Below are 26,931 nucleotides of genomic sequence, written 5' to 3'. Positions count from 1 at the left end.
AGCCTGAGAGGAGGTTGCAGTGGGTTTCGGTGGGCTTCTCTTCAGGGCTCGCCAGCCCTCGCCAGGGCTGTAACAAGACGCGCTCATCTAACACTCACTGGTCTCCCCACTGGTCCTCGTGTGGCTCGCCCTTCAGAGCTCCTGTGCACCCATTATTCTCTCATCAGTTCAGTTCAAGGTGCTTTATCGGGGTGTCCGATGAGTACAATCAGTGTTGCCAAAGCAAATAAAAAATAAAATTAACATAAAATGGAAAAAAAGATCTACAGACATTTCCAACAAAGGTGTATCATAAAATATTTACATATACTGTAAACATATGGAGCATTATTGGGAGACAGGCTCACTGTTCCTCAGGCTGTGACAGGAGATCACATACTGGGCTGCCAGTACAGCTGAGTTCTCCCTCCCTCTCCAAGTAGGATTGGGACCCGTTGTGATTCTGGCAGGTGTGGGAACTCTGGGATTAGATTTCTGAATTTAGGGAAGAATGTTTCTCAAATCCTAGAATATGTGTCATAGTGCACCTGTCTGTGTTTCTCCCCGCTGGCAGTGGGAGCACAGCCTGTCTTCTCTGGACAGCCAGGTCTGCCTGTGTTGCCCAGTTACTATGGCCAGGCTGTGGTCACTGAGCCTGTCTTCTCTGGAAAGTCAGGTCTGCCTGTGTCCAGTTTCTCTGGCCAGGCTGTGGTCACTGAGTCTGTTTCTGTTTGCTGTTATTTATCTTATCTTTCTTTCAAAAAGAGCTCTACCTCTGTCTTTGATAAGCTTCCTGCTTCCATCAGTGTTTATTTGTCGCTGGACTTCAAATTGTTTCCTGCTCAGCCTCTTAACGAGTCACCTTCTGAGCCCGGTGGGCGGGCGAGTTCGTCCCACCACCCCTCAGCCCTGCACCCCCAAAGAACACGGAGGCTGTTCACTTTGTTCTCCCACATTGTAGTTCGAGCAGCGGACTGATTGTCTGCAGATATAGAGGTTTCTGTCGGTCGAGCGAGGCATTGGGTTATGAACCCAGAGTGAGACAGTGGGGATCAATAAGGGACCCAGCAGGGAAATGGTTTTTGTTATTACTGGTAATGAGTCTTTCAGATCTGCGTTTTGCTGTGGAAGCCAGAGGAACTTTGAAATATCCCTTCATTGTCTGGCCTGTCTCGCCGCGCGTCGAGCTCGTATCCTCGCTGGCCTGCTGTGACTCTGCTCGGCCGGTGCGCTGCATGTGGGGCTGTGTGGCCTCCTGTCCTCGTCTCTGCTGTCGCACACGCAGGGGTACAGGGTCGGGCTCAGGTTATTGAGTACTGTGTTGGTCACTGCGTTACAAAAAAAAAAGCTATCGCTGCTCTGGAGTCCATCCAGAGAAGAGCAGCTACATTCCAGGGCATCAGGGAATATCCCATGTGGGCAGGCTTGAAGACCTGATGGAAAGAGCTTCAGTCTACCTGGGGACCTGATACAAGTGTTTCGACAAAGTCAAGCCAGTGGGCTTCTTTCAAATTATCAGTGGAACACAGACTGGAGGACACCAGCGGAAACTACGTGGAAATGTATTAAAAACAGAGATTGCAACTTTACGTAAAGGGTTGTGGGAGTCTGGAGCAAGCCACCCAACAATGCTTTTGAAGCCGATACCTTGGCTTCTTTCAGGAAACAGCTGGATGAGATCCTGGGATCAATTAAATAGGCAGGATTGCCCTATTGCCCTTCTGGTTTCTAACTTAAGTAATCTTGTTCTGCTGTCTGCTTTGTACAGCAGAGAGTGGCTGTGCTGTAACTGGGCAGGCTGTCCATAGTTTGACATTTTTGTGTAATTTCAGTTGGCAGTTTCCTTACAGTTTGTGATTTTTACACGGAACAAGGTCTCCGGCAGAATGTTCTTTAATTGTAGCTCACTTGTGAACTGACTTGATTCATTTCTGGTGACACTGTCGACTGATCTATGTAGTTCTTAGATTTAAGGATCTGATTAAAAGTGATCTTTGATTTTATTTTATCAATTGCTTTTGAGTGCATTAAATCAGAGTGAAAGGACAGGCTGATATGGACTGTTACATTCTGTGTGTGTGTTGGACTTGGATGTCTATCTGCCTCTTTTTCTTTCCAGGCCAATGTACGCCACATTCAGTGTGAACTCGCCATGAAATCCGTTCTGTTTGTTGGATTTCATAATTCATTGTAATTGATTACATATTTAAAATTGCGTGAACATTTCACATCATGGCTGTGTGCTGTGCTACACCAGGCCTGGTAACAGATTAAGGCTGTAGGTTTGTTTTTGAAGGAGCTAATGAATGAACAGGAACAATCTCTGTCATCTCGTAAATGAAGGTGTTTTCTGCAGGCCAGGCCTATTGTGAGGCTCACCAGCCCCAGGCCTGCAAGGCTGTAGGCTGTTTTGGTTCTGACTGAATATAAGGCCTCCATACGGTTACTTACTCTTGACCCATTAAGCCCATTAGCTGGGGGTCGGTGTGTCTGACCGATCTAGAGGAATCTGGAAATCCAGCAGGGCTCAGGTTCTTCCAGAGCAGGAATGGCTGTCCGGAATGAAACTGAGCTGCCTGAGCATTGATCCCTCTTCTGCCGCAGGGATTCACATGCAAATGTCACACTGTCGCCGCCAGGAAGCATCTTCTGAAAGCGAAGGATGCAGGAATTTTACACAAGGTAAAAATCCAGATGGATGCCCCGTCTGAAAAGCCCTAATGAAATTCACAGGCGGTGCGTGGCACGCAGAACTATTTTTCTGTGAGTGGGGCTCAGCGGGTGGGGCACCAAGCTGATGGTGATGTGTTTTTTAAACAGGCGCTGCTTGAGGATAGGAGCGCAGGGGTGGATGACGTTGTCAAGCAGGAAACAAGTGACCGTTTTCCCCATAAGGCACCAAAATCATGCAAACCGAGCAAAGTACAGCCACCACAAACAATGTTTAACCACACTGGAGCACTGATTAATTCTCTTGAAATGAAGCCCCTTCCAGTGCTCAGGGGATAGTACTTTTCAGGCCATCGCCTTACGTACGGTACAGTACATCTTCACGCTCTGCAAGACATCCTGGGTAGGGGCGTGTGTTATACAAAGACGTATGTAACAGGCGGGTTTGTTTTACTCATGCCTCAGAGTTTCTGAATTCATTGGCAGCAGAGATGTCTGAATTTTCCTCAGGAGCTTTGACGTGGAATAATTGCCGCAAAGTTTAGCTTCAGATAATCAATAATAAATTCCGTTGTCGCACTTTGTGGTAGCGTCTCGTAGTGCTGCGCTTTTGAAGCGCGTGGCTTTGTCGTAATGTGCCATTCACTTCTCAGTTCCTTGTTCTTCAATGCCGCCTGGTTTTCCTGGCATGACGAATGGTTATCGCTGTAGTGTGCTATTAATTAAAGAAGCCTTTTGTGTCCTGCAATTTAAATCACTTTGTAAACGGAAAGTGCTGTACGGGCTCCCCTGGTATTGTTGCCACCTCCATTCACCTTCACAGGACTGTGGCAGATTCCATTACATTGGACACAAGCAGAAGAAAATATTTTATTTTGTACTTTAGAGTATCAAAATACTTCTAGGTAACAGCTTTGTCAATAGGAAGCTTCTCAGCATTTTTGTCATTTAAGTTAAAATGTAAGATAAAAACTGAAAAGGCAGATTTATGATTTTTTTTTGGTGGACGGCAGTGTAAAAGAGATGTCGAACAGGTGAGTTTGAGTTCTGACAGGTCACAAACGATAGCCATGTGAGCTGTTAGGTTGCTAGTAGCTGATTGACCCAAGAATGGCGTCCAGTCTGGATATTGGATTCAAGTTGGTGAGGTCGCTTGTTCCAGACTCCCACAATGCTTTGTGAAAAGGTGTTGCTCTTGTTCACGGTTGTAAATGTACTTCCATGGAATTTCCACTGGTGTCCTGTAGCTTGTGTTGCACTCTTGGTACGGCAGAAGTGTACTGAGTTAATTTTGAAAACGGGGAGTGCTCTTCTCTGGTGAAGACTGAAAGGGCTCTGTGCTTTGCGCCTCGTGGAGTAGGCCTATCGCTCTGTAGGAGATCGCAGGGCTGGTTGTGAAAAGGTTCTTCCCTGAGTGAATAAAGAAGAAGTTGCAGCTACGGCACAGTGTGGTGTAGGAAAGCTGACATTTTAAAAGCTGAAGTACTTCTTGAATCTTTTGAAGGAACAGGTTGCGAAGTTCTGTTTCACCATGTTCAGGCTCTTAGAAGTTTTTAGTAGTGTAATGTTTCCATTTCCTATTTTTGCCTCATGAAATTACAGCGGTAACTGTAAATTACTCGGAACATAACTGTTTGTTGTGAGCTTAGTAATGGTGCATATTAAGTGTTATTAAATAAACCGTAAGGAAATCGGCTTCTGTGCTGAATGGACAGGTTTGTTATTGTAATGTAATTGTCAAGGAGGTGTTTCTCTCAGACGTGCTTCAGCACTATGAGTGACACTGCAGTACAGGAATCACACAGGGGAGAGGAATGAATCTGCTTGTTTTAGAGCACCGGCAGTTTCTCCTTCTCACCCCCAGGGGACAATTGAAGCATGTTTCAGTACTTCAATGATTTCCTTTTTAAAAGTTTAATTGAGCTTGTGTGTGCGTTTGCTGAATATTGTAGAATGGTTTTAACCAATAAATGTGTATTCCCAATATGTTGGTTTACATGTAAATGCTGCTATGCTAGTGATTGTTGTAAAATGTTTTTCTCGGGTGCACACTAACCCACACAGATATTTATAGGGTGAGCTAGAGACTACGTTCACTGGGACACTTTGACATAGGACAGGGTTTTAAAATTGATCTTAAAGTGAAATAAATTAATTCTAAAATTAAGCATTGCAATTTTAATGTTCTTATTGACCGGCGCACAATTTTAATACTGATGAGCGGATCATTAGCCCTGCCATTGATCTGACCGAGTGAACAGTTCAGTGCTAACAGATCGATGTTACTGATTTGTTAGGGAGACTCCTTGCAAATTAGGTTTTATATGTGGCTATTTAAAAGGTGTCACTTCATTTTCATATTAAGAACTGTAGAAAAATTACTTAAGGCACTGTATTTACAAAAAAACTCTTCACAACTAATTAAGCAACAGTATTTAGCAATGATTTAATGCTTAATTAAAGAGAGAAATTGACAGTTATTAGTATTGGTAACATTGCACCCTGTCTTGAAGTGTCTGTGAATATAAAGCCATGTGATCATCCTAAGGGTTTAATTACTGGCTTTTAAAGACGAGCAAGCATCCGCGTAATGAAGACGTCACTCACTGCATTCTAGAGAGGAGATCGCGCAGCCTGACTTTGCGATATTGTCTCCGATTCGTGCAGTGGATCATTGTGCTCCTGTCAGCATTAATTGCCCTTGTCATTGTGTCTGCATTGCTCTGCAGGAACTCTTGTTTTTAAAGAGGCCGAACAACGTAGCGTTGAGAGTCTGATGTGAAGCAGCCGATTTCATTGGTCCTAGAATTGGGGTTGTTTCACTTGTAGGTGGAGAGCCTGGTTCTTCACATTCACACATATTAATGCAAGTGTCTTGATTGCAGTGGAGATAGCTGTCCCGCAGTGCAGGTTTGAGTATTTCATCATTGTAATATCAGCAGTGTTCCATCATTAATGTCACTATAAGCAGGTGGTAAATAAATGTACTTCCTCAGCCACAATACTGTTACTGGCAAAGTTATACTGTAAACTTTTTTTACTGAATTGCGACTGCAATACATTATAATAAGTGCTTGGGATTGTAGTCTACCAGTAAGCACAATTGGAGACCCTTGAATTAGTCTCTAAGTTTATCACATTCACATTGTGCTGATCTGCATATTATGATCTTCATACTTCATATTATTAATCATGCTAATGAAACTGAAGACCCATATTTAAGCAGGGTAACATGGTCTTGTCTGTAAGCCTGAGCTATGGCCCACCCTGGCAGGTGCGCGATTGTTCACGAGGTGATTTTGTGTTTCGTCTTTGTCTCCCCGTGTAGATTCTTGGAGGTGCCTCTCTGGAGTGCTGGGCTTGCCTTCCTGTGGCCTCTCTCTATGGAACTCAGGCGTGGGAAAGGATCCGAAACGAGGCCGTTACCCTGCACGCCGACTCCTCCGAACGCAGTTCACTTCCAGAGGGCCTGAGGTGATGAAATGGGACCTGGCGTTTTTGGGGCGGGGTAGCCATGCTGTTACATTGGCAGCTCGGTCAGGTTGAGTTGTGATAGTACGCGTATCCTGTCAGGGATTCGTCTTGGAGTTGAATGGGATTGTAGTTCCTCTTCACCCCCATAAAATGCGTTGGTGTTGCCTGTTTCTCCATGATCTAAGGCTAAGCAGAAGTAGTGTGGCCTTTTAATTGTGCCATGATGAAGTGGGAACTTCACCTTTTCTTGCGTGACATGTAGTTTGCAAATCAGGTCCTTGTCTGTGTGCCTGAGGGCGAAATGCTCTCTGCTAAGGCTGCATTGGTGGTTTTGACTCCAGTTTTTTTCTGGAAACTGTGTGTGATAGAGCATTTAAAACAGGAAGCACTTCTTTCCCTAAAGGACAGCGGCTGGGTGGAACAAGTCTCCCAGCCATGTTGTTGCAGCTGATACCCTGGTTACTTTCCTGTATGAGGTTCTTGCATCAATGAGCCACTTGGACTCAATGGGCTGACTGGCTCCTCTCTTTTGTGCCTTTGTATGAGCTGGAGTGAGGTAGTCTGGAGATCACTTCAAGTTAACACATCGACAGCATGTGGCTCTCGGTGACCATCGCAGTCCATGCCTGCCTTATCTGAAGCGCTGGGCTTCCTGAATTGGAGCATGTGGGACTTTCCGCTTCAGTCTTTACAAACCATGGTTCTGGGGGAGGCTTGTAAGACGTGCTCGACTGCAGCTCTCCGGGCCCGCGGGCCTGCTCCTCCCTCCGGTAGAGGTCGGGAACGTCTTGACGAGAACGTACTGCCCTGGCGTGAGTGCGGGAGATCTACCACAGCAGATGCTGGGTTAGTGTCAAGATGCAAAAGACACAGGGGTGTATGTGGAAACACCGATATTTAAACAGAAAAGAGCCCCACGAGGGTTCAAATCTGATTGCCCAGTTGATTGATGTGAAGCAAACTAATAAGTATCTGCAGTAGCTGTCTCAGAATAATAGCGGAAAGCGAAGGCGAAAAACTGTGCCTGCGCCGCATGGGCCCTCTCATGAGCTCAGAGGCGAGAAGGTGCTGCTTCTGGCCAGTGCTAAGAGACTGGTGTTCCTGGCAGGGGCGGTCTCTGGCGGCAGGTCTGGGCACAGGCAGGGGCACACTGACATCAGCCACAGCTGAGCATGAAGGACAGCCTTTCTCCCATTGTTAGGAGAGGTTCATAGATTCTCTTTCTTTGCCTTGTGGCTTTCAAAAGACTCCCATGCAGACCACAGTAATGCTGGTTGAAACCAGCTCACTTGTGTGTGTGTTTGACTCTGGAGAGAGGACGCAGAGAAGGGCTGAGGGTTGTGACATGTTCTAGCACTGCTTGAGACATTTATAAGCTCCCGGGACACTGTTGCCTTTTATAGTCATATTCGCCTCTCGCTCGATGCTGGTTTGGTGTTATGCCATGATTAGGAAGCTGTGTTCCGATTGTGTTAAAAAAGAATTGCAGGTTTTGCAAGGGAGGAGTGTGTTTCCCTTGACTTACTGGTTTTCCCATTGTTCAGCTGGAAGAGGAAACAAGTGACTTCTTGTGGCGGCGCGAGGCTGCTGAAATAAAGGGAAAGCTAGCCTTTGCATGTTGTTCGTGTTTTGTCATCGGGAGATGTTCGTGTGTAGTCCTCACGAGCTGGTTTGGAAGACGTTGTACTGTAAGTGCGAAACGAGTTTCTCTTGTCAGGTGGGGCCTAAGTTAGAGTTGGCTGGCGCGGGGGGCACATTTTGCAGATGCTTGTAAGCCTGTTTCACCTTTCTGGTCACGATGCATGTGGCTTGATGAATGTTTTGGGGTCTGATGATGCATATGTCAGTGAATCTGGATCTGTAATCTTTTAAACCAGCTTCAAGGTTAAAAACGTAATTCCTGAGTGAGCAGTCAAGCAATGGCCACGTGGGCTGTGCGCTATAAGAGCCTTGTTATATAAAATATTGTAGATGGGACACATAGTAGAAAGTGTTTGCTGCTCTGTACGTCTGTAGGCTTTATACAGTAACTTGCTGTGTGGCTCTTTTCTTTTTAGATGCCCAAGGTTTAAGTTTTAGTTGAGAAAAATAGCTGTTCGCCAACGCAACGCTTTTGTTCTCCTTTTTGCTGGATCTGTCAAAATTATATTCGGTTGCTTGAATGGATCATCGCAAAACACTTATGTTTTCATTAAGGCTGTTTTGTTTGGAATCAGCTGCTTATGGTGTTTTTGTTTTGTTCTCGGAATCTGTCATTTGTGCTCTTTCCCCTCAGCTTACTGACTTTTGCACAGATGCACATTACTTACCAAAGCTCCCTAGGAACACAGGAGCTTCAATTTAAAAAGAGGCATCTGTGTTAATCACATAATCATGAGATACAGGCCTGCTTTTAATTTGCCAAATTCTGAATTTTGTAAGTTCAGCTAAAGCAGTTATAATTTAATCATTCATTCAGTTGGGTGTAATTTAGTATAAAGGGAATATTAAAACTTTGAGTATAAAAGACGCAGGTTGCTAATCAGAATTTTTGTTCAGAGAATCTATGGTGTGTTAGCAGAAATACTGCTAACACCAGTAACTGCACACGAGCCCATATCAACAAAGGTGTTTACCCAGAGCTGAAGCCTTGTACTGTACACTGGGCAGAAGTGACTTTGTTTACTTCTGGATGAGTCTGTGACATTTAGCCAAACTTACCTTCCTCCTCCGCTCCATGTTCCCAGCTCATGCTCCAGACTCCCGCCACCCTTAGTGTAAAGTGCCTCGTGTTGTCAGTTTTCAACGCACTTTCTTGTAGTTTACACGTGTGTCCTCCAGGTTCATGTGTCAGTGCCGATCCTGGCCAGTGAGTTTGTGTGTTAATGTTCTTGAGGATTCTGAATACTTGGACACTTGTCTTCTCTGGTCATAAATAAAAAGGTTAATTTTTTTCTAGCATGTCTACAGCACAGCAGCATCTTTTGTATTAACCTTGTGACCAACATTTACACAATATAATAATAATAATAATAATAATAATAATTGCTTACACTTATATAGCGCTTTTTCTGGACACTCCACTCAAAGCGCTTTACAGGTAATGGGGACTCTCCTCCACCACCACCAATGTGCAGCATCCACCTGGATGATGCGACGGCAGCCATAGTGCGCCAGAACGCTCACCACACATCAGCTATCAGTGGGGAGGAGAGCAGAGTAATGAAGCCAATTCACAGAGGGGGATTGTTAGGAGGCCATGATTGATAACAGCCGATATTGTAGTCAAGTAACAGCCGATATTGTAGAACAATATTCTAGTCAAGATGCAGATGGCTTGCCTGTGCATCTGTACAATGTTAGCATAGCAGGCCTTGGTTTAAGTTGTGATGTTTTACATTGTGTTTTAATGCTTTGCCTTTTTTACTGCCTTCCCAGGTGTTGGGAACAGTGGGCAGTCCTGGTCTTTAAGGGCTGGTGTGTTTCCAGGTTTTCTTTCCAGCTTACCTCTTAATGAGCTAAATCAGCTCATTACTGGCTTAATGGGACTGATTGACCAGCTTCTTTGAGTTCTTCAGGTGTTACTTCTTGAAGAGACCTTCAGCAGTCGCAGTGACCCTCTGGGATCAGGACTGCCCACCCCTGGTCGGGAAGATGAAATGATGTGTCAGCATTATCACCTGAGCTTTGTTCTCATACATGGCTATTTCAGGCTTGGTGTTTTCCATCTTAATATAAATATATATAGTTTGTTTTTGCTACTTGAATTTATCTCTACTGTATAAATCATTATCTGCCAGGTGCCGGTCCAGTTGTGAATTTTATCTTTTTGGATTTCATTTGCATCTTTTGTAGTGTTTGCTAATACTCCTGTTGTGGTCATCTGAATCTTGACTAGTTTACTAACTACACCAGAATCTAGATCACTGATAGAAATTACAAAGATCTGTGTTCTTAATATAGACCCCTTTGGTACTTCCCAGTTTGAACATTTACAGCTTATCTGTAAACAGATCTGCATCTTTTTTTTAAACCTATTTATGATTTGATTTCTCATTTTAAAGCATGAGCTCATTTATGCCTAATGCCCGCAGTTTAAGAACTAATATTTTAATGATGTACTTTAAGAGCCATCCAAATGGTTTAATAATTCTTTTTCTGTCACTGTTGCTCCTTGTTAGAAAGTTCTTTGAACTCTTAATGTTCTTTAAACAAAATCTGACTTATCTAATTTCACCTCGAACCCTGTTGCCATACAGATGACGCTCTGCTGTAATTCTAATTATTGTTTTTGTTAACTTCCCTGCCATGGAGCTGTTGGTCTATAATTGCTTGACTGCGTTTTGTCACCCTTTTTAGCAGTAGTCTATGCTCAGCAGACTTTGGCTCACTGGGCATCAGTGGAGCTCAGAGGAGGTCACGCCCTGGGGGATGATTTCAGGTTTGGGATGGACTTGGGAGGTGGAGACTGATTGCATTGGGCTGCACTCGCTGATCAGCACGACCTGAGCTGTCTGCCTTCACGCTCGACGTCCAGGGGGCATCACAGAGTCATTCGGTTTTCAGACAGTGTCCGCAAGTGCTCCAGAGAGTCACGCGGACCTGAGAAGTTGCTTATTTTGAAGGAACGTAGTTTTTGCTTGGACATGATTATTGTTCTCAGCCGGCGGAGTGGTGGGGGAGTAATGCTGACTGTAGCCGCCCTTGATGATGAAAGAGAAATGTGGGTGTGCACAGTCTGCAAGGACTTTTTATTAGACATTATAGAGCTGAAAATTAAGCTTAGCAAGTGGAACTCTGGTAAATGAAGTTGTTTGAGGATCACTGAGTCTTACAGGAATTTGTGTGGATTAAAATGAATGACATTATGCATGGAACCTAGCAGTGCTGTATTTCTTCATTTAAGGAGCTTTATAGATATTGTGTCGGAGGTGGGCGGTGTTAAATAGTTTATTTTCTGTAATGTGGTGTTTTATATTCCGATCTGAAGTTCTTCGCATCTCTCGCAGAAGTCATTTAGTTGTGCGTTCATGGATTTAATTAATTTTAGAATTTCTTCAAAGTTCTGTAAATCTTTAATTTCTTATTCTGTTCCTATTTGTAGTGTGTGACTGGCGTTGCATCCAGGGTGGACCCTGCTTGCGCCTGCTGCTTGCAGGGATAGGCCAGGCTCTGCTGTGTCCCTGAATTGGACAGAGTGGTTTGAAGATGCAGGTTCCCGTTTCTTTCACACCAGTAAGAGTGTCTGGGAAAGTAGTGGGTTAAAGCCCATTGCAGCCAATTTGCATTTGATAATATTTTTTTTTCTGGCTTCCAAGAGCAACTGACTTCTTCAATCCTTTTGAAGAATTGGCAGACCTATTGATATGGCCACAGGGCGTTGAACATGAACCCTCTGGCATTAAAATCCCCCTTCAGCCGAGCTGAAAGAGTTTCCCGAGCTCTGCTCTTTGATTTTCCGGGAAATCCTCTGCCCGGTTTTGGGGGAAATTCCTGCAACTTGGGCTTGCCTGGTCTGTTTCAGGGTGTTGCAGAAACAGGCTGCTTTATTTCCCCTCATTTCTTTTGTTGCTATCCGCAGAGATCGCAGCGCTGGGCTTTGGTCTTATTTCATATCAGTCAGTGGTCCAGCTTTCTCTTCAATGCATCAATCATCAAATGGCCATGTATCTTGCTTTTTAGAAGAGGATACTGTATAATTATCGTGTGTCAAATGATTAGGGTTTTCTTTAGGTCAGTTTCATTGCAGGGTCAATCAGGGTTCTCTGCTCGTTCTAATTTGTTCGTGCTCTAGATTGCGCAGGTCACTTCTGCACTGTTACAAAAATGGACATAACACAGGGGTGGGGAAGAACCCCTTCTCCTGTCTTGCTTGCTGTATATTAACAGGATGGGTTAAAATTAGAAAATTAATTCAAAATGCAAAGCTGTGAAAATGACAAGTATTTCTTTTTCTTTCTTTGTCATGAAAAGGATTAACTTTCTCCATAACTAGTAAAGTAAAAACTAACTTTGCCACTTATTTTGTCTACATGACCTTTCAGTTCAAGTGCCTTAATGAGCTGTGCGCTCAGTTTTTATTCTGAAGTCCTCTGGGTTGGCTTTGTCGGTGCCTCTGGGGGTTCTGAACACTTCTGTCTGTAGGAGCTGAGCCGTGTTAGTCCTGAACACTCTGTCAGTGCAAGACATTCCTTTAATTCTCAGATTGTTGGATGAATGGATTCCAGAACAGCAATATTATTTGTGGTGACCAAAATTGGGCACACTGTTCTTAATGAGGCCTTAATAGTGTTTATACAATATTAACATAACTTCTTTTGATTTAAATTTAAAGATGTCACATGAGACAGTGAGGCCCCATTTTTGTGCAAAAATAACTTATTTAATGGAGTGCTAAGGGCATGTTTTTGGAATATTTTTGAAAATAAGTGAAATGAAGTTTTTGAAGTGGATGTTTTGTCTGTTCCTACTTGGCTGTAGCTAGTGATGAAGGAAACCTTGCAGAAAGTTGAAAAGTTGAGATGAATAGGGAGGCTGTGGCTCTGAGCCCTTTGTTTCTGAGCACAGAAGATCATTGTTAACTTTGCTGTGCTGAGCCTTGGGAGCTGAAGGGACATCACAGGGGCAAAGATCATCAATCACAGTGCAACTATCAGCACGCCTCTTACCAAACACGCTGCCAGGTTCTGAGCTGCTTTCAGAAATACTTGCACAAACATATTTCACAACTATCTCATGGCACAGCTAAACGTCTTAGTGAGTTAGGCGTTCACCACTGAATAGGCAAATACTGCAGCCTCTGTAAGTCATACTTGCTGTCCGTTCCCCTGTTTGTCTGTGCAGTAATGCTACTACCTGATATTTGTGAGGCTCAAAGCACCAGATTGCCCTTGATGCGTCAGCCCTGAGGCTTCTGAGCAGGAAGCTCATTTGCAAGACTTGACTTTCATGTGTAGAATGTTGTCCAGCGCACACAAGGCGAGTGACGTGACAGTGGACTGCACTGGATGCAGACGGAGCACATCTACAGTAAGCCTTTGATAAAGCGGAGTTAGATGTGTGTATTTGGGTGGAGAATTTGTTAATGTAATAAAAGGGTACAGATCAGTGGTGAAGGCAGGATTTGTGGTGATGTAATTAGGCCTCAGGGATCTGTACTGAGGCCACTGCATCCAGGTTTATATCAATTATCAAGAGTCTAGGAATAGTTAGTTTGCAGCTGTTCAGATGCCAGGCGATTTTTGTTTTGACCGACCAGATTGCATCTCTCGGAAGAGAATTCTTGAAGCTGGATTCAGGAACGTCCTTCAGCGAGGGGCTGGAGGAGCCGGACCTCTTGAGCCTGGAGCAGCGCCGTGTCGTGGACAGAGCTTGGGGCACAAACCAGAACGTTCAGTGTGGGCCTGCGTTGTCCAGGCCTACACGTCTGCTCACCAGAAACTGCAGACTCCTATGGGAGGTGCTTACGAGATGCGTTTTTTAAGTGAAGTTATCACTCGTCTGTGAGAAAATTAGGAGGAAATGATGGTTTGACAGCCCAGGCTGCTGAAGTCGGCTGTCACTTACATAATTAGACGTCGCTTAGTGCTGAAGCTGTCTGTGGTGAGTAGAAGCCACCTTTTTTCTTCCTGCTTTCTCACGCCTGTGTGCGCGGTGCTCCTCTTGATAGCAGTGGGGTAGAAATCCAGCATTGTTTGGACCATTTCCTCTTCCACATTCTTGTAGATTGGGATCTGGCTGGACTCGCCGAGAGCATTGTTCCTGCTTGTTCGGCGGGGTTGTCACCCTGCCTGCTGTTTACAAAAACTCTGCCTTTCGTGCAACTGTGCTGTGGGGCCTGCTGGCCATCGGTAGTGTCAGACCTCAAACCAGCGGTCTCGGTTGAATCAGATGAGGTTTTTAAGTCTCTGCTCATTTCTGTTAAATCCAAAGAGTTTCACTTTTCCTTCTCTCAGGAAGCTGTTTTAGTTCTCTTGTAGTTCACAGCGCTCAAAGATACATTTTCAGATATACACCCTGCACTGTGTGTGTTTCTGTAAAATAAATGCGTTTTTTGCCCTCTTAAACTTTCTAATTTTGTTTACTAGCTTTTGTTTCTAAGCAAGTCAATATAAAATGGTATAAATGCACCTCTTTTAAACTTTTTCCTTTCCATTAGAGCAAACCGTAATGCTCAGAAATCTTTTAAATAGAGAAGCGTGTAGAAGAGATTTAATGCGTCTGTGATTGGCCTTTTAATTATTCTCCCTTCTGGTATCGGTGCCAGTGCCAGTGCCTGCTGTGTTCCGTTTCAGAACATTTATTTAAGCACAACAAACGCTGTGAACATCCTTTGCGTAACTTTAATTTCACAAATCCCCACTCGGATCATCGTGCAGTATCCTGCTGGCCAACAATTCAGAAAGAGGGGAATCGTGATTGAAAATCGAGCGAAAGGCGCGTCAGGATGTCTCCTGGAGGCCCCGCCACGCGTCGGACGGCGGAGGGCCGGGCAGGTGTCGGGCTCGGGTCGGCTGCGCTGTCTCGGCTGCGGTTTCATCCGCGCGATGCTTAACGAGGTCGGCTTCGCTCCTCGGAAACCTGGCCCAGCCTACGGCAGGACTGTGGGGAGGGGAGCGGGGCATCTGGAATGAGAGTTGCTCAGAACGGGCCTGTGCTGCCCTGGGCCCTCCTGCGGAGCTCGAGCTTCGGTCCGGGAGCAGGAGGAGACGGTTTCCGCCGCAGGGCTTCTGGACTGGTCAGGACACTGGGGCGTGCGGCGATCTGCCGAGCCGGCGGCGAGCAGGGAGCCCGCTGGACCTCTCCTGGGCTGGCGGACCTGGTCAGGGACAAGCATGCCGCACGTCAGTGGTGTTCCTGGTGCCGGCTGGCACTGTTATCCACTGTTCTCACAGACTGACAGTCTGTATGTTTAAAAGCTGATGGTGAAACATAACAGTGGGCATGGATTGAAAATACATTTACACAGCGATGTTCTTGTACAGACAGATACATTATAAATACAGAGGCATTCAAGTAAGAGGCTTTCGACATCCTTGCGCAGGTTTTCATCAAGTGCATGTGGAAGTTAACCAGCAGGGGCAGTGCTCTGCGACCTGCTCCCTCGCTGAGCACTTCTCTCCACTCGTGCAGCGCAGTTTCCTGCCCCTAGAGGGCAGCCTCAGCCCTCTCAGTGCCCTCCGCTGCGGTGTCCCAGGGCCTCCGGCTCGGGGAAGCCAGCACTTCCTGTGCAAACGCAGATGACCAAATCGTCCTGATACGCGGCATGTTTCCTGCTGTTCGCCCAGACGGGGGCCTTCTTTTAACCCAAAAATAAAAATAAGGGACAGTGGCTAATGTCCAGATCACGAGAACGCTCCAGCTTTGTGAAGGTGAAACATGTCCCACGTGAATCGAGCAGCGTGAGCTCCAGCAGCTGTTGGTCTCTCGCTTCTCTGCCACTGTACCCCCCCCCCACCCCCCGCGGGCCTGCAGGCCCCCCAAACCTCCCCCCCCGCGGGCCTGCAGGGCCCCCAAACCTCCCCCCCCGCGGGCCTGCAGGCCCCCCAAACCTCCCCCCCCGCGGGCCTGCAGGCCCCCCAAACCTCACCCCCCGCGGGCCTGCAGGCCCCCCAAACCTCCCCCCCCGCGGGCCTGCAGGCCCCCCAAACCTCACCCCCCGCGGGCCTGCAGGGCCCCCAAACCCCACCCCCCGCGGGCCTGCAGGGCCCCCAAACCTCCCCCCCCGCGGGCCTGCAGGCCCCCCAAACCCCACCCCCCGCGGGCCTGCAGGCGGCTCTGGCTCACGGGCTGGACCCGGTGAGGAGAGGCTGGCCGACCTGCTGCTCCGCCTGGCCCCCGCCGTCCCCTGCGCAGCGAGAGGCGCCCCGGTGGCCCTGCGCTGCGGGGAAATCGCGGAGACAGGTGTCCCGGCACAGCGGCCTGAGCGCGGCCTGCCTCTCGGAAAGCTCCGGCGTTGGAGTGTGTCACGGCAGGCGTTGTTTTTGTCTTCCCCGGTCCTAGAAGGATCTTCTCTGAAAGCGGAGCAGAGGGCTTCAGCATTGCGGCGTCTTTCGTTTGTCGCCTCTTGGGGTCGCTGGTAGCGAGTAGAGACTGTGGCCCGCAGGGAGCCGTCAGAGGCCCAGTCCTTCACTGGTACAGAGCCCCCTCTGTCCACTCCATCTTCACCTCGCCCGCAGTTGTCTCTCTTCTGAATCGTCTGCCAGAAGGAAGGGGTGGAAACGTCTGGGCCTCTCGATTTAAAAGCAAGCCTCTTTCCCACAGCCGTTAGACTCCACCTCTTAAGTCCTCCTACGGCAACTAACTCTCCCCTGCTCTTTTCACTGAACTCAGAATAGTGCCATTACTTGCATTTTGCACACTGCTGCTATCTGAACGCTGCTTAAAGATCTCCAGCACCTTGTGGTGTCATTTCTACGTCATCGTTGTGTTATTTGTCAAGTGAGGAAAACATGCAAGTAAGCATTTCATTGCGCCGTGAATAAACAATAAACTTGAGCTTGACCCTGGCGCTTTCTTGCCTTGGGCTGTTTTCTTGACTGATCCCTGGAACGTGTCTGGTTCCTCCTGGATACGACTGCGCTCTCCCGGCTGCTCTCTGCTCAGATATCATCAGCACTTTCTGAATAAATCCGTCTCCTCACAGAGAACATTGCAGCCTCAGCAAAAATGGTTTGAGTTCTGTAGGTATGGATTGATTTAGTATTTCATTCAGAGCAGCTCATCTGACCGAAGAGAGGTGTCTGCATTCTGAGCCGTGAAAGAGGGTGCAGTAATGCAACATACTTTGACTTCAAATTAAATCAAAACATATTTTTCTGTCAACTGTAGCACTGAAAATACATCATGAGCACTGAAATTACGTTAATGATACTAAATCAAATATTGCTTTTAGTTGTATGAAACACTCGGCAGACAGAATGTGCAGAGGTTTTAGAGATCCAGTACTGTGCAGCAGATTGATTAAATAATGTAAAGGCTCAGTGGTAACTTTTAGCAACTGGGTAATTTCAGTTAAAGCATTTTTGCATTCCTGACACTTCTCACTGCTGGTGTTCTGTTTTTTTACCTATGTTATTTTTTCCGTGTTTATTGACAGTTGAAACAAGGCAAAAAATGCCTCTTGATTTGAAAGACCTGACTTGTTGAAGGTTTGGCGATTCCTTGTAGATGAAGCATCCACTCTGCTTCCAGTGGCTGTGTCTGTGTGTGTGTGTTTCTTGGTCTGCAGAGCTGCGGATGTAGTGGCAGTGAGTAAGTGAGTTGGCCAGAGATGCACAGAGATTGAACACATCGCAGTCCCTCACCCTGTTATGTATCTTTGAGCCACTTGAATTAATTAGGAGTGTGATCTCAGAACAAAATAGGTTTTTTTAAAAGTGTTAGGCAAGTAGCAAGACTTCTTATACCTGAAGTAATCTATTAGACCTTGTAATTCCTTTGTACCTACTGTTTGCATTTAAAGTGCTTTTCACGTGGTCCGGTTCTAACGTTTTTATGTGCTGTAAATGCTTTGCAAGGTTTCAACAGCCATGGGGCCTGCAGACCTGAGCTGAATGCCACCTACGTGACCGGTTTAAACAACCGCTGCCTCCTGATCAGAAGCGTACGCCCTCGATAAACCTCCTGCTATTTTTAATCCTCTGGTTAAAACTGGTTCTTGGTGTTTGATGTGTGCACATGGCGTCTGACATCTTGCTGTAAGAAATCCAGAAGACGTTCTTCTCCGCACCATTCCCAGTGAAAATGGGAATGGTGCGGGAGTTTTAAAGTGTAAATGGGTTTGACAGGCTTGAAAATGGGATTATGTGTACTATCTGAAGATTTCCAGCTGTGGGCCCAGCCACGGGCATAGCGACGGACCCCTCGCCAGCTGTGGGCCCAGTCCACAGTCCTAAAACTGTGATCGACCTGCTCAGCTGGGGAGTCCATGATCTGCCTATGTATGCAGATCATAAGGGCTCATCAATCTGACATGGATTTCATTTCGGTTTCGAATGGTTCTGTAATCGCGTGAGATGAGCAGTGCTGGAATGCTTTGTTACAGGAAGGTTTAGACAACGGGTTGAAACAGGTCTGAGGAGCGGGTTTAACCCAGGGTACATCTAAGGTGACTCAACGGTAATGCGTGATGATTGTTTGGTGTTGTTTGAACAGGGGAGGAGAGCTGCAGCATGTGCTTAATGACCCAGTTTTGTAAGTGAAAATACTTTTTTGCTCCAAAGACTAGACTCTGTTCCCGTCGGCTCCAGGATCATGAAAATGATAACACACAGAGAATCACTTCTTCAAATTCTATGGGAGGCCATGCTTGCTTGGTTGCTTTCTTACACTAGCGCTCCTGGCTAAGTGGCCCAAATGAGCTTTCACTCGGAATTACAGTACTTTGACTGCAATATTGACGTATTGGTTCCTGCATGACAAGCGCCGTTTGTTTGGCTTTCCCCCCTTGCTTGTCGAACCAGAGGACAGGGGGTGTTTGCTGGCGAGTGAAAGCCAGTTCCTGATGTGTAGAAGAACTCTGGACCGGCTTCACTAACGGGCCTCGCGGAGCTCCGCTTGAGGCAGAGGTGCGGCCCGCGGGAGCCCTTCTGCTGAAACGGAGCCGCGAAACTGTCGGGGTCAGGTTTCCGTTCCTCCCCGCTGAGCGAGTGTGAAAACATTGAAGGTATCGACAACCCTCTTAAGTACATCCTGACCCCTCCTTTCAGAAGTACTGAGTCTCTGTTGAAAGCCTGCCGAGCTCTGTAGCTGCGATCTCCTCCTCGGCAGCGGTCTCCCCTCTCGTGTCCTGCCGAGCGCCATGCTGCTGGCCCACTGCGCTGCCGCGCCTGTGCGAGACCGGGGCCCGGGGGGCCGTCTCCTGTGGCCCCCGGTGACGCAGAAGGCCAGCGGGCCTCGTCTCGTCCCTCGGGCCGTCAATGATCTGCTGGTGGTTATTTTGCCGGGAAATGTCGGGCAGGAGTGACGCTCTTCCGATGAGATGAGCTGCAGCGACGGCACTGGGGTAGAGTCTGCCCTGCCGATATCTGTCTGCGGCTCAAAGAGTTAATTCAAGCCGTGCCAGTTTCATTTTTTTTCTCTTCCTCAAATATGTTATGGTTAATGTTCCTTTAGGGAACAGACAATTATTAGATTTAAATTTTCCCAGGGAACATGAGGCCAACATATAAAGTAATAAGGAAGTGGGTCATTTCCCAAGAAGCATCGTCAGTAATGTGAAAACGCCCATTCATAAAGCCCTTTATTTATTTGCATCGAGGCAGTTTGTGATTTTCCTGGCCCGCGCAGGGGCGTGGAGGGACTGTGGAGGAGCGATCGCATGTCAAACAGTGCTGTGATTTACAGGTGAGGCTGAGGAGTGCAGAGCCGGGGATGACATGAAGCCATCTCTATTCGGCACTGATGCTGAAATCAGCACTGTGGAAAAAGGAGTCTGTGATTTTGGCTCAAAAATCGCTGCTGTTACATTTAACTGGCTCAGCGCCGTTGTTAAAAAAAAACGGTTTGAAACGTGCACAGAAGTGCTTATCCCTACGTTTCTCTGAACGCTGTTGAGCTGAACACGTCACGATGATGGTGCTGCATTTTAACGGAGAGCACGGTGCTGCTCGTGTTGACTGTGCTTGCTGGTCAGACTCCCGGCCGGGCCCAGGGGTGTGTTCTTGACACTGGGTCTTCCCTTCTTCTCTGCAGTGTGCTGGGGTCACCGGAAGCCCAGCCAGCCCATCGCCGTGCGTCACCAGCCCGTTCTCCGAATACAGCGTACTGTTGTGTCAGCCAAATAGTGCTGGACTTCTCCTCTGGCCTTTAAAAGTCACTTTGTGATCACAGGGAAAAAGGCATGAACTGTGAAAATTAGACTTGTCGGAGCTCCGAGAAGGTGATCGATTTATGTAATTAGTTTTCATTTGTGGTTAAAAATGCTGATGTTAACATCGCTCTGGAGTTTGCAGAGGCACTTTCCAGCAATTCAGCATCTCACTTTTCAACCTGATCTGCTCATCTGGGGCTGCGGGTGTTCCACCCAAGATGTAAACAGCATTTTATAATTCGTTGAGAAGATGAAAAGTGCTGTATAAATGCAAGCAGTTAAGGTACAATGTTCTATTATTGCAAGATAATTTTGTTTACCCCTGTATTCAGGCAAATGCTGGTTGTGGTTCACATTTCTTGAGCTAAACTTCTAAATCTGTTTCAGAAAGAGACGTTTTCTTTTTTTCTACATCTCTGTAAATAACATGCCCAGACACTAAGCGCTTGTGGAGAAAGGCCAGCCTGTTTAGTGTGTACAGCACAGCAGAGGCAGGTCATGCTTGGCCTTGAGAGCCACAAGATTAGTTTCTGATCCAGGTAATGGGAAGGCCTGCTCCTTCCTATTGAAACCGGTGATGCTGCCCCCCTTGGCGAACGCCGTGCTGCTGGAACCGATGGTATTTACACGATAGGTCTGGAGGCCCGGAGCCATGCTCGGGCCCAGTTTCGGCGAGTCTGGGGCCCAGAAGCGGCTTTCTTGCTGGGAAGCAGTCGGGATCCCTGCAGTCCCCACTCTGTCCTGCTTCCCCCTTTCCCGGGTCCTCGGCCGCTCCCGCCCCTCTGTGCAAGGAAGGCTGTCAGGCGCCCGTGAGCAACCCAGCCTGGCAGAGCCCAGAGCACAGGTCCCTCGTGCTTGAGCTGCGCCCTGGGAAGGCTCGTTATTAGAGACTCTTAATACGCTTCTCCTTCTGGGGGAAGAGAAGGAGGTTTCCGTGTTAATGAAGCTGGAGGCGGAGGCTCGTCCCCGGGGCACGTGGGAGCTGGCGCGCTGGGAGAAGGCGGCGAGCACGGCCGCCTGTCTCCATGATAACTGTTATCTGCCGCAGCAGCAGGGCTGGAGCACCACACCCTTCTCCTCTGCCTGTGGAGCCGGCGCGGCCTCTTCCCCCTTCCAGCGAGCGAAAGCAGCTGGGACCGCCAACGCCCGCTTCTTCTTCACTCCCCCTTCGCGGGCAGCAGATCCGCAGACGCAGCCGTGACGCTCCGCGCTCCTGGAGCTCATTGTCATCTCCGTTTGGATTGGCTCCCTTCCCAGGTGTTTATCACCAGCCTGCCAGTGGAGCATGTTCTAATCCTGCCCTGATAGCGCTTGGCTCTTGACCTGCTCTTTCGTGGCACCACCCATACGCACAATTACATCACCTTGGAAAGCTGAGCCGCCGCTCCGCTGCTGCTGCTGTTTGTTTTTCTGTGTTTCTCCGGAGCCTCGCGGGCAGGTGCGCTGGTGCCTGCAGCGCGCGGAGCAGGGAGAGCGGGCCAGCGCGGGGCAGCGCCGCATGCGTAGGGCCGGGCCCTGAGAATGGATTTCCTGAAGAGAGTGGTGCCGGCGGTGATGTCCGGGGACGCGGGGCTGGAGGCCGGGGCGCCTTCACGGGACGGCGCCCCCCGGCTGCTCCGAATCAGGCGCCTCGGCCTGCTGTCCATGGGCCAGACGATCGACGAGGACGAGGGGGCGGCGCCCGGGCTACACCGGCCCAGCAGGGCCCGGCTGAAAGGTACCGGGTCCCAGCCTGCAGCTCTGGCTCTGTGAGATGCAGGAGTTTGAAGTGCCACTTTAAACTTTCTAGGGCTTGACCTTGTCTCCTCGAGGGACTGGCTCAAGAAGAAGAGGTTTAATTAGATTTCGGAACGAGGGGGGGGCTCAAATTCCTAATTATCGCGATCCCGCAGCTCTTATCAGCAGCTCTTCTTCAGCACTGCAGACGCTCCGGGTCGGAAGGCAAGGTTTCCAGTGTGCCTGGGAGCAGGCACGTTGTTGTCAGACGGGAAGATTTGTGGGCTCTTTGATAGTGCTTTGTCTTTTCCCCACTGTTTGGAGAAGTCCGTCACATACGATAGAGAAACACAAAGAGGGAATGAGAGAAGCTCGGGAATAAGCAGAGTTTCTCTCTTAACTCTTGAAAATGTGTGTGTACACCAGTTTTGGGCTGTGATGTTCCAACCTGTTTTTATAGCCTCGGGCTGCTTTCCTGTTTCTCTTCGCACACCTGGACTGTGGAACCAGTTTAGAGCCGCTCAGCACCATTGATACGAGCTGCTCCAAATTGCAAAGGATGAGGATCCGTTCGCTCTGCGGTTCAGCTCGACACTCGGGAGAGTTTTTCTGTGCAGGTGTAGCAACTCACAGGGGGCGCCAGCGTCTGGAATAGAATAATCCGCTCCCCGGCTGTGGGTCCTTCGATAGCATCTGAGGCTCGGCGTAATCCAGGGACCCTGGAGAGGGGGATAGAAATTCCCCATTGTCCCTACCTGCGTGTTCGAGAGAAACTCGGTCTTCATGCGTCTTCTGTGTCGGACTTGTAGATTTGGAGCGGGGTTAATATTTTGTACTGAAGAGATTGAATATTTCAGTAGTAATCTGCGTGCTCTTTGACTTGGTGTACTTTAAAAACTCATTTGTTAGCAGTGCAGATGACTGTTTCATTGGGAGGGTGGCAGTGTATTTACAGAGCTCTGAGCATCTTTGTTCGGCAAAATGTGACTTTGTGTACTCAAGGGCAGGGCAGTCTACATCCCTAACCCTTCATGCAAATATAGCACCACTTCCATCTGAAATCAGCCCTCTTCCCGAGCGACAGGGTGAGAGGCTAAGTACTGTGCACTTCTTGTTGTGTCATTAAACACGTGATGTCGGTGCGAACCGGAGTTTTCAGGGTGCACAAGGAAGTCCTAGTAAGGACGTGGATACAGGCATTGTTGCAGACATCCAGGGCTGTAGGTGCTGTGTGCATTCGAACATGCGTCTGTGTGGCTCCTGCAAGTGTCGTGTAGGAACATGGCAGAGCCAGCCTCCGTTTTTGTCGTTGTTTATGACCTTGAACTAGAAGTCGAGTTTGCCAGCAAAATTAAAATGAGAATCACCACAGAAAAAGTCTTCATTTTATCTCCAATTTAGAATTGTGAATTTTTTATTCCACCTGACTGCTGTGCATTCTGTCCCAACAGTGAACTACCTGCAAACAAGAGTAGTTTTGCAGATGGCTGCACTTCGAGCGGTAGCTGTCGATAAACTATTGCAGTGAGCGATGTCTCACCTCCATCTGCAAATAGTGATCCATTCGGACAGGATGCACTGGCTTTTGCTGGCAGTGACCAGCTGGCAATGATGCAGGCGTGCGTCTCTAGGATGTGGTGTTTCATACTGCTGTCACACAGTTCCAGGGTCCTGGGTTCCAGTCCAGCTGCAAGTGTCTGTCTGTGTGGAGTCCACATGCTCTGATGGGTCAGAAAGCTGTGGATCTGATATGAACTGGCAGACTGACTGAAGTGTAGGAGTGGATATCTGAAATGTGTTTGCCTTTTCTTGCTTTGTAACAATTGCAAATGCTACATTCCTTTTTTAACGTGCCTGTAAATTTATAATTTGCTGTGGTGAAATAACTCCCGTGGAATTTCAAACGGGCACTGGTGGAAATATTTGTCACTCAGGGCCGTGATCGGGACTCTGCACATGACAGCACAGCGCCACCGAAGGGTATGGGTGTGATTTCTCAGCTCCCAGCAGAAGGGTGATCTCTGTGGTCTCCTGGGTGCTTGCAGGCCTGTGATGCCGTCAGTGAGGGACGCACATCTCCTCCAATCAGTCCTGTGTTCCTTGTGATGTGTTAAAAGACGATTGGTTTGAAGGTGGATTTGGGGGAGGATTCTGTCTCCATTTCCTCATTCTCCCCCCTGTGTGGTTGCAGGACTCATCACTGGATACCAAGATCTGAAAAAAATAGTTTTTAGTTCTTTTTCTTCACCTTTGTTACTGGCAATCCAGCACTAATCCCGATCGCTGGTGAATGTTTTCTGGTAAACCGTTAGTCCATTAGACATCCATGCAGAGTTGCTTGTAGTTAACATTTTTTTTGCCACAGTGTTATGTTTTACGATGGGCTCTTCTGGTTGTCAACTGTGGCAATCAGGATAGACATGCCTTTAACACTGAACATTTAAAAAGACATGGGAGAATGATGGTTCAGTGTTTCCACTGCATTCTTTCTGAATGAGGACAGCGGATGACTCATTCATTGAGAACAAAGAGATCACCTTATTTAATGGGTGTAATTTTTCCAACATGACGTTTATGTAAAATATATACTTTTCAGAATCTTTTTTTCAATATAGAAAATGAGCAAACTGGCAAAAGTGCCAAAACGACCAATTAATAACTGCACCTGGGCAGGTGGCACAGAGAGTGTCAGTGAGTCCAGGGGCTGGAGCAAAGGCGGACGTGCAGCGGCATTTTCTTCTTGTGCCTTCCTGTCCGTTAGGAGCTCGCTGCCCATCTGAGAGCGATGGTGCTCGGGCAGAGTGGCGCCAGCAGGACAGGAGCGTGCAGGACTGAGTGTGCAGGAAGACGTGCAGGACAGAGCGTGCTGTGCAGGAAGACACTGCTGGACAGGAGTATGCAGGACAGAACGTGCAGGAAGACACTGCAGGACTGAGCGAGCTGGACAGGAGTATGCAGGACAGAGTGTGCAGAGGCGGATTCCCCTCCACAGTCGAGTTCAGCAGAGCCGGTGCAGGAGTGTTCGGCCTGTGATGTCGCACAGTGACGAGCTCCTTGTTCCTTCCAGGCTGCATTTCAGTCTAACCAGGATTATAAAGCTGCTCCCTTCTCAGCGTGTTAAGAGCATTACACGCTTCCAGTGTCCGTACGTGATGGTTGTCTGAGAGATCAGCTTTCAGCGGTCATGTCGCAACCTCTGCCCCCTCCAGCTCGTATGATTGAGGGTAAGGTGAAGTCCATTGCATTTTAGAAACTGCGTCTTTCTTGAGAACATCCTAAAGCATTGTGTGTTTAAGGCTGACCTAGTTGAGTTTTAAGGTAGTCATTCAACCCTTGCTGTCGCTCGGGTCTTGATTATTGAAAATGTAGGTTGCCGTGAAATTCACAAGGAGGCTCCACAGGTATCCCTTGTCGATTGAAACCCTCACCACAGGCGTCGTCCGTGCTGTGCGAGTTGTGTGCTTTACTCTCGTAATCCTTGTGACGGAAAACAACAGGCTCAAAGTAAACTGCGTCCTGCTGACTCCAGCAGGTTTAGAGGCCTGCTACCTGCAGGGCAGACCGCCGGGAGGCACAGAGGGAGAACATCTGCTGCCAGGACCCCTCGCTGCAGAGGGGGAGCTCAGTCCCGGAGTCCAGCCTGTCAGGTACCTCAGTAATCCTTGCTAATCCCTGTACGTGAGCGATTCCAGGTAAACTGATACTCACTGCTTGTAATACACGTTGTACTGCTTGGGAAGCCCTCTGTGGAGTACCACCTAAATTAGGCATTTGGAGCAGAAAACGCAGTTACTTGTTCTAGTGTGCAGCGCCTAACTCAGCACTGTCCCTTTACTAGATGTGTCAAGTGAGCCGCATTCTCCCAAATGTGGGTCATAAAGAGAATTGGATAAGGGCCGATACAGCAGTTGTAGAGGCTGCTCTGCTGTATATTTTGAAGCAGCAGTATTTTGTGATGTCTTTGCAGGTAACAGTCTAACGATAATGTCGGGCTTGCCCACTTATGGGTCTGGTGTTAATCAAGGATACCTGGTTTCCCCTTCATCGACGAGGCTATCTCTCCCCCCTCAAAACAAAAACGAAAAGGCTTATAGTTCTCTATTGTGATTAAAGCTTTTCTTAGCAAAGAATCCACTTGAGAATACGCCCTGCCTGCTGTGGTATCAAACCCCACTGTTGACTTTCTTCATCAGCTTGTGCTGCTAGGCCAAACCAGGTATCATTTGCATAGTTTTTAATCATTTTTGAGCAGTGTTGACTGCTACTTCAGGAGGATCCATTCTCAGTCTGTTTGAAAACCATAGAGCCTTGCTTAGAGCACAGGAACTCGGGGGCGCAGAGGGGACTTTTCCAAGAGATTTTTTTCTCCCCACATGTTCAGGGTGAAAAGTCAGATGGTGGCCTCTGCTCGAGATAGCTGGAAATGAGTTTTCCCAGAAGGGAGCTTGCTCGCTCGCGCACGCACAGGCACAGTGACGCGCGTGGCAGAGAGCTGTGCTCTGCCCTGTCCCTTGCTCCCTGTAAAGGTGTGCGCCGCCTCTGGTGACCGGTGTGGTCGGGCCTGGACGGCCCTGGAGCGCACTTGTGAGGACAGGGTTAAAAACGAGGAGCAGAGCCGCGGGACGGATGATCCAGATGCGCGGCCTGAGCCCGGGCTGCAGCTCCGGCCGAATCCTCTTTGCAGTGATCTGCTTATGTCTATTTCTGGCCTGTGCTCCTGGCACGAGGCGCCTGCCGCGGCGTGTCCGGGGACAGCAGTGGGGATGCCTCTGGACCGCCTCGGCAGCTACAGGCCAGGTTGCCCGGGTCGGCTTTGTTTACTCGGATGTCAATTCCTGCGGTGAAAGGTGGAGGACAGCCCACCTGCTGACGCTTTGCCCCGGAGCGGCCCGCTGGCCGGCTGTCCCTGCTGTCCCTGCTGTTCCAGGTCCGACGTGCTGCACTGGCGGTTGTGGGACAGGGGTCAGTGTGTTCTGGTGTTGGAAGGGCTGCACATCTTCTGCCTGCCCTTATCCGGGACGGCAAGCAGGTGTTGTTATGCTGGTGCTTTGCAGGTCTTGTGCTGTCGTGCAGGATTTGCTCACTGCTTCCCGCTGCCTCCCGCGTGTTCCTAGACAGGTGTCCTGCTTCCCTCAGGCATGTCCGCAGTGGAGACGGCGCGCTGGGCTGCAGTCGCTGGAGCCCCGGCTGTTTTCGCTTGGGTTGTGGCGACGTTATCGATCCCTGTCGGTTATCCGATCTGTGCCTCATTCCTTTGCCCTTTTCCATGAAAAAGGAAATTCCTTGAGCACAGCTTCCAT

At 48.3% G+C, this 26,931-nt stretch overlaps 1 protein-coding gene across 19 annotated transcripts in view; it reads left to right on the top strand.

Annotated features, from left to right (window-relative positions):
• fryl (furry homolog, like) overlaps positions 1-26,931 on the top strand; it is a 127,380-nt gene that overhangs the window by 9,736 nt on the left and 90,713 nt on the right. For 9 of the 19 annotated variants that reach the window (XM_069193691.1, XM_069193716.1, XM_069193713.1 and 6 more), the window contains 2 exons: positions 5,978-6,123; positions 20,964-21,632. The exons of 1 other annotated variant lie outside the window; for it this stretch is intronic. In XM_069193691.1, the coding sequence (XP_069049792.1) occupies positions 21,437-21,632 (196 nt within the window). In that variant the 5' untranslated portion in view covers positions 5,978-6,123; positions 20,964-21,436. Of the gene's footprint in view, positions 1-5,977; positions 6,124-7,750; positions 7,812-19,367; positions 19,450-19,797; positions 19,985-20,963; positions 21,633-24,392; positions 24,856-25,160; positions 25,279-26,931 lie in introns of those variants that run through there. 9 more of the 19 variants (XM_069193657.1, XM_069193741.1, XM_069193732.1 and 6 more) reach the window with 9 other exon arrangements.

This window comes from Lepisosteus oculatus, chromosome 1 (genome assembly GCF_040954835.1).
Source record: "Lepisosteus oculatus isolate fLepOcu1 chromosome 1, fLepOcu1.hap2, whole genome shotgun sequence".
Taxonomy (NCBI): domain Eukaryota; kingdom Metazoa; phylum Chordata; class Actinopteri; order Semionotiformes; family Lepisosteidae; genus Lepisosteus; species Lepisosteus oculatus.
Note: the sequence above shows the minus strand (reverse complement) of the source record. Positions and strands in the feature narration are given on the sequence as shown.